General features: G+C 41.5%; 1 protein-coding gene across 2 annotated transcripts; it reads right to left on the bottom strand.

Annotated features, from left to right (window-relative positions):
* Positions 1 to 1,837: 1,837 nt before the first annotated feature.
* ZNF281 (zinc finger protein 281) lies at positions 1,838 to 6,991 on the bottom strand. Of its 2 annotated transcripts, none has more exons than XM_030302398.1 (2): positions 6,900 to 6,991; positions 1,838 to 6,673 (listed from the first exon to the last, which is right to left on the bottom strand). In XM_030302398.1, the coding sequence occupies exon 2, from the start codon at positions 6,657 to 6,659 to the stop codon at positions 3,975 to 3,977; it is 2,685 nt and encodes an 894-aa protein (XP_030158258.1). In that variant the 5' UTR covers positions 6,660 to 6,673; positions 6,900 to 6,991; the 3' UTR covers positions 1,838 to 3,974. The 2 variants fall into 2 exon arrangements, with proteins under 2 accessions (XP_030158258.1, XP_030158257.1); XM_030302397.2 differs by having other exon boundaries at positions 1,838 to 6,677; positions 6,900 to 6,984.
* Between the last annotated feature and the right edge of the window lie 419 nt (positions 6,992 to 7,410).

Raw genomic sequence — 7,410 nt, forward strand, 5'->3', positions numbered from 1 at the left:
TAATGCTGTCTTTATGTTAATGTTCATTTTAAGTAATCAATGACTAAGGACGTAAATAACAAGTGGAACTAACACATTTTCCCTCAAAATCTGCCAGGAACTCGTTACCCTCTCATAGACAGTATGAGTATCATAGCACCAACAAAGGAATCTTGCATCACATTTTAAAAATTAAAACCTGTCATTATGGATCACAGAAAACATGAAGACCATAAAACTCAAAAAATGGTAAGTCTTCAGATGTAGTTTACTCTAAAAACATAACTTTGAAGTCCAGAAGTTAATTTTCATTTGAAGAAAGTTCTTTAGTTTAACAAGACCTACGAATTTGGAAGCTAAGGACTGTGTATGTCCTATTGCTCAAACTGTCACCCAGTTCAGGCTTAAATGCTACTAATTACAAGAAACTACAAAATGCCAGATACCAGGAATGAACAGAAAGTTTTGCCTTTCTCACCTGATTAATGTAATACACAAAACTAAATGTGAGGCAGAAATATTTGTATCACTGTTTGCAATTTTTTAGAAATATTAAAAATTTTAAGTACAGGGCCACCTGACTGACCCGGTCGTTAGAGCATGTGACTCTTGATCTACGGGTCGTGAGTTCGAACCCCACACTGGCGGTAGAGCCTACTAATAAAGAAAAAAGATTAAGCACAGATCTTTTTCCACGTATTTCTGTTCTCATTATTGAATTACCAAATTACTGACTAGCAACTGCTAAATTATGGTAAATTATGGTACATTCATCCTGAATGTACAGCAACACAACAGTTTTCTACTTCATACCCTAACATCTTGAAAGTAAAAACCTTAATTTTAAAATGACCATATTCAAATATGGCCATTCCACAAACAAGAAAACGGCGGGGGGGGGGGGGGGGTAGGTGGGTAAAAAAAAAAAAAGTTAAGGTTAACCTAGAATGGAGAAGTCAGTCACCTGTGCAGAAAAAGTAAGAATTGGATTTGAATGCAGAATCAGGGAGATTCTGTTTAGCAGTCTTGTTCGAGAAAATACCAAAGCTAGGAAATGACCTTGGCAAAGAAAGAACTAATTTACTTTTCCCAATCATATGGGCCCAGCAGATTATTTCTCTAGAGACAAACCCATGTTTATGTCTAATATAATTTATCATTTCCCTGTAATAGTATCATATACCCAAAAAAAGCAAAGCTTCAAAGACCTATTCTATCCTTTAATATTTTTACTCCTTAATTCAACATTTGTAGCTACTGAATTTCAAAGCACAATTTTCTCATGATTTTACATAGCCACCCACAATTTTTTCTCCATCTTTAAAAGGTACTTACTTTCAAATATCTCTTCTGCATCTTCAATATTTAAATGTCTTACCTCTTTCCTTCTGGTATCTATACTTTCAACTTTTTTAAACATTGTTAGACTATGATTAATAGTTTTCCTACTAAAAATGCTCAAGGCCCTTTTTGTGTCCTACTGTTATTACAACCTTTTTGAGGCAAAAAGGATGCATCTAGAACCAAAAGATATTGGAATCTGATTTTAAATGAGGCCTCAATAGTCTCTCTGATGTAATACTTAGGATACGTAACCCAATTTCAACAAAACATGTTCTAATTTACATATTAACTTTCTACCCTTCCATATAGTGCACCTCAAACACAAAACGCTCAACCGGTTTTCAAATAAAATAAACCTAGAAACAAGAAATACTTAAGTTAAAAAAAAAAAACAATAGAAATACAAGTCTCTAAACTGCAAGTTATACCACTGATGTGAATATTTTAGAAAATGTAGTTCATGAAAAAAACTGAAAAATGTTACTGGATATTAAGTGATATCTCCTTTCTTCAATTTTGTGATTAACAGGTCTTTTATTGGTAGTAAACTAGAGCAAACAATCAGAATAATACATATGCAGTATTCAGTACACACAATAAAAGTTAAAGAAATTCAAAACCTGTATAAAACAAACACTGGAGAAAAATCATACAGCTTAAGAGATACAGTGGTAAAGGTCCTCTCCATCCTTTGATTACAGCTTGTACTCTGTACCCAATAGAACTTACCGCACTTACCAAAATAAGAAATACAGACATTTTAGTATTGATGTATTTAAGAGGATTAAACACATTTTCTAAGAATCTTGCAATGACAAATAGGTGACCCTTTAGCTGGTAAGCAGACTTAAGGGAGGAAAGTGGGGAAAGGAAATTAACTAATATTTTGTAACCATTTTTAATAATTTCTTATTTTCCAAACACTGCTTTCATAACAGAAGTGTTTTACACTTGCACAATATTAATTACTTTATTATACATGGAAGCCTGTGGTAGGCTGATTACACAATAAGACTGCAAACAACCAGTGGTACTTTTCTGACGTCAGAAGAGTACATAAGACTGAAACATCACCAAAAGTACATAAAAAACTCATCAGCATAAACATCAAAGTACATTAAAAAATATAATCAGGAAAAAAATACAATTGCTAAAAAGTGGTTTAGAGCAAAGCCACTGTCTTATCAGTAGCTTCAAATGGCAATTAGCGTTCATAGCAAGTTTTGATGACTTTACAAGACCCCTGTACAATACTGACTAATGCACCCTTTTAAAATGTACATTAAAGGCTGCAATTTCACAAAGAGGTTCTGATGTCACTACTAAATGCAGACACTTATTCCTCACATTAGCTAGGTCACCAGTTGGAATTACAACCTTATTAACAGTATCTGTAGCTCAGACTAGGTGGGGCTTTATTATACATGGAAATCTCTATGGTTTTTTTTTTTTTTTTTTAAAGATGGGGGGTTGTTTATCCTATTATTTAGTATTTGAATGCCACAAGGCATATAAAATGCCTAATGAGTTACCTAATGGAATGTAAATCATTCTAAAATTGAAACTGTCCAGAGAGAAGAGGGAACAAGGCAGGCTCAGAACTTTAAGAAAGAGGGTAAGTCAAGAAAAGAACAAAAAAACAGAAGTGTGGGTGACACGTAATAACACAGACAAGAAAACGATGCTTTAAGCCATGTATAATAAATAATGCATACCCCAAATTTCAAAAAATTATGTAATTCCAACTTGGGTTCTAATACTGGATCCAACCAACCACTTGGGTGTCAACACTGTGCCAGATATCATAACTCCTAATGGAACTACAGCCCTGTTACAGTTGGGATAAGGAGAGGGTGCTATTTTTTCTTCTTCTTTTATTAAAGCTATCATTCCAGGCTTTGATCAAAGATCCAAGAATATTTGTTCTACCAGGCTGGAATGAATGGTTTGGAAGTTCAGAGTACATTTAAAAGCTGCAACAAAACATAGGTAGCCAACATCTCAGAATTTTGGATCAGCCTAGATGGAGACAGCAATTCGAAATGTTTTCGATCCCTTACTTAAAATGATGAAATGTATATCAGCCCAGATAGAGCAATTTGAAATGTTTTCGATCCCTTACTTAAATGATAAAATGTATTATCATACTATCTGTAAATTGGATATTCCATTACAGTGATAACGTACAGAATTCCCATGCGTTATTACACTTTCCTGAGAGTAAAGCAATTAGAATAACCTTAATCCTAGCAACAAAGTTTTTTTTTTTTTTTGTGGGTTTTTTTTGTCTTTTTTGTAGGTTTTTTTTTTTTTGTTTTTTTTTTTTTGCTTTTTTTGTTTTTTTTTTGTATTTTTGTGGTTTTTTTGCATTTAAAACTTTTGGGCTATTCCCTGACAATCTATACATGTAAATTTGATTGCTAAACATTGTCACTTTGAATGTCAAACTATTTTTAATCTATTGATTTTGATTAAAAATCATAATACAAACAGAGCTAAAATCACACTAACAAAATAAACTAAATATGAAAAGTTGCATTGAAAGGGCATTACATTATTCTTAATAGGATCGTGTAGAAACATTCCAATGGCAGTGTTCTCAAAATAAAACAAAATTACATTAGACCTCCAGCCTGGTCACTTTGGGGACCTTACCTGTAACTTTGGCTGGTGGGTGTCTTTACTCTCGTACTACATGGCTCACTTACATCAGACATCATATTTGTATACCCTGAGAAATCTGACACTGAAGTCCTTACTCTATGGTCCACTTCTCCATTAGAGTTAGTGATGAAGGTCATTGGCACCCTGCTGCCCGACTTAAACTGAGAACCAAACGCTTGTGCAAAGTTCTCAATCTGGTACGTTGTTCTAGGCTCTATGTCTTTCTGAGGATCTATCTGGCTAGCTAACTCCTGAGATGGAATCTGAAAGCTTGTTGAGGACTCTAAATTTTTCTGTTGTTCCTTCTGGCTAGTCAATTTCTGAGATGAGGACTGGAAGGCTGATGAAGTCTCTAAATTCTTCTGAGAATCTATCAGATCATCCAGCTCCTGGGAAGGTGTCAACTGCTGATGTGTAGCATCCAAAGCAGATAAATAAAGACCTGGTTGAGATCCAAACAACATCCCAAAAGGAGGCTTTGGCAATGAAGATGGCAACACTGAGGTAACAGATTGGCCGAAACCACACTCCAAAGGAGATGTAGTGTATATTTGTTTTTCTGGAAATAAAGTGTGGTTGTGGAGAGGTGAAGACAAACTGACAAACTGGAAACCGTGTCCAAGAGTAAAACCTGCATTAGTGGATTTTTCAAAAGCCTGTTGGAGGTATTTGGAGTATTCTTGCAACATGCTTGCCTTATCACTTGAAGATGTTTGGGTGCCTGGGCTCAAATTTTCTTCTTGAACCAACTCTGAGTGTTCTCCTGAGGTGTGTAAATCCACTCGTGGTTCCGTTATGTTGAAAGGATCCTCTTTCTGGCTTTCTGATTTGTTGGAGTATTGATCCAAAATACTTTGTAAAACCTCATCAGGAATTCCAGACTTGTCATGACAAGACTTAATTTCAGCATTTAGAGCTGAGGAGTCAATAAGGGACAATGGAGTCTCATTGTCCAAAACACTGACACCTGCAGACTGAATGACGGACTGTTGGGAGACCATGTGTCCTACATTTATAGAAAAGGCACTGTTGCTGCTGGCAGTTGGTAAATATCTTCTTTTCTTTGAAAACTGCATGGCATCATCATAATTACTACTTATTTGACCTTGTTTACCACTGGTACTTTGGAGAAGACTAATAGTCTCCACACTATTATTCGAAACTATGCCAAGTGAGCCACCTGGTTTCCCAGACAAGGACTTCTGTCCAATGATGTCTGGTAATGGTGACACAAAATTAAGGTAGCTTTTCTCTGTATTCTTTCTGCTTCCTTTCTTAAAGATCAGTTTTGGCACCCTTTTCTGCAGTTCATCAATACCAGTGCCAATTATGCCTCCACTGGAAGACACAGTAGGCATTTCTACTGAGTAACTCTGCATGTTTATATTATTTGAAATTTGTGATTCACTTGTTTTACCAGTCTTATGTTCCTTATTTTCAACAGCTATACTTTTTGACTTCGATTTTCTCCTTGAAGAACTTGTATTTCCCTGAGACAACACAGCCAGATTACCCATACTGCTATGGGTTGATGACCCAGGTTCTGCACCAGCGGCTCCTTTAGCTATGGCTTCACCACATGTGCGCCTGTGCTTCAACAGTCTATCAGTCCTTGAAAAATACTGTTGGCAAGTGTCACATTTATATGGCTTTTCTCCACTATGCGTCCTCTTGTGTCTCTCCATATGGTACTTCTGAATAAACTTCATGCTGCACTGATCACATCCAAATGGCTTCTCTCTACTATGAATTTTCTCATGTCTCTGTAGTAGGTATTTCTGAATGAAACCCATACTACACTGGCTGCACTGGAAAGGTCGTTCTCCAGTATGAATGAGGACATGTCTCCGCAGGTGATAGGAGCTTCTGAAAGCAGCACTACAGTGATCACAGATATGAGGTTTCTGACTTGGGGAGAGGATGGCACCTTCTCCATCTCCAACCAAAGAAGGTTTGGAAGATGCACTTGGCTTCCTCTTGGCTTTGATTCCCTGAGATTCTGGCTTTGGCCTCTTTGCCTTTTTGACATTAGTGTCCTGCTTTGGCTCCTCACTGCCATGGTGGTCATCAGTCCTGCTACTGCTGCTGAGCAATACGTCACGGTGGTGCTGGGCTGGTTGCTGCTGGGCATGCTGGTGGAGAATACTGAGGTCCTGGATGACGCCGTGGCTCCCCCCATCCCCGCCTCCTAGGCCAGGAGATCTCTCCTCAGCCCCAGCGAACAGCCCCCCATAGTGGTGGTGGTGATGGTGGTGGTGGGACTGCTGCTCCTCAGGATCTGCGGGTTTCTCCTGTTTGATGCTAACCAAAGACTGCAAGAATCCCCAGGAGGTCCTCTGCGAGGGGAAGGCCGCGGCTGACGCCGCCGGCTCCTTCTTGAAAGTCATGTCCGGGGCTGGCGGAGGGGGGGGCTCAGCGGCCGGGGCTGCGGAGGTAGAGGAGGATAACACGCACTGCGGGGGAGGGGCGGCCGACCCCGCCGGCCGGGTGAAGCTGGTGACCGGGGGAAGCCGGTGGTTGAACATAACCATACCCTGGGGAAAGGTGGGTTCCATCTCTGCCCTCCTGCTGCTGCCGCTGCCGCCGCCGCTACTACCACCGCCGCCGGAGCCGCTACCACCGCTACTGCCGGTACCACCGCCGCCACTCAGGAACCCACTGCCGATTTTCATACCCCGAAGGAGGCCTGGCTGAGGAGAGGAGGAGGAAGAGGGAAGAGGGAGGAAAGGGGGTGGAACCGGGCCCCGGGCCGGGACCACCGCAGCGCCCAGGACCCCGCCGCGCCGCCGCCCAGACCGCAACGCGCCCAGCACTAATTCCCAGCCCGGTCGCCTCCGGCACCGGCACACATGGTCCTGGGACTCTCCCCTGGGTCTCGCCCTCTCCCTCTCAGACCCACCGGCAACACTTACGGGTACCGCCGCCGCCGCAGCCGCCGTCGCCTCCAGTTAATAAAAATAACGCCGTCCTCTCCACAATGGAATTAAAAGCCTCCCCGGTACTGCGCAGCCGCGGCGCGGTGTCTGCTGGGAACTCTTCAACCCAGCCAGAGGGGAGCTCTGCGGAGCCACGGCGCCTGCGCTGCAGCTTCCGCCCGGTCTGCCTGTCAATCACTGGGGCGGTTGGGCGGAGGGGAGGCCCAGGGCTCGAGGGGCGGGGATTTGGGTCCCCTGTAGAAAGAGGCTTCCAGGCGAACGGGCGTGATTGGTGGGCTGCACTGACGGAGTTGGACGTGGGTGAGGGCTTCTGGGGGAGGACGCTCAGGGGGTGGAACCCAAGGGGCGGAATTACGCGGGACCTTACTGCGGCGTGGCTCGGGGGCTGCAGAGAAAGAGGCTGGCAAGATGGGGGAAACTGAGGACTGAATGTTGGGGCTTTTTCTAGCTTACAATTTGTAGTCTAAGTATTGAATCACAATCCAAA

This window comes from Lynx canadensis, chromosome F1 (genome assembly GCF_007474595.2).
Source record: "Lynx canadensis isolate LIC74 chromosome F1, mLynCan4.pri.v2, whole genome shotgun sequence".
In the NCBI taxonomy this organism is placed as follows: Eukaryota; Metazoa; Chordata; class Mammalia; order Carnivora; family Felidae; genus Lynx; species Lynx canadensis.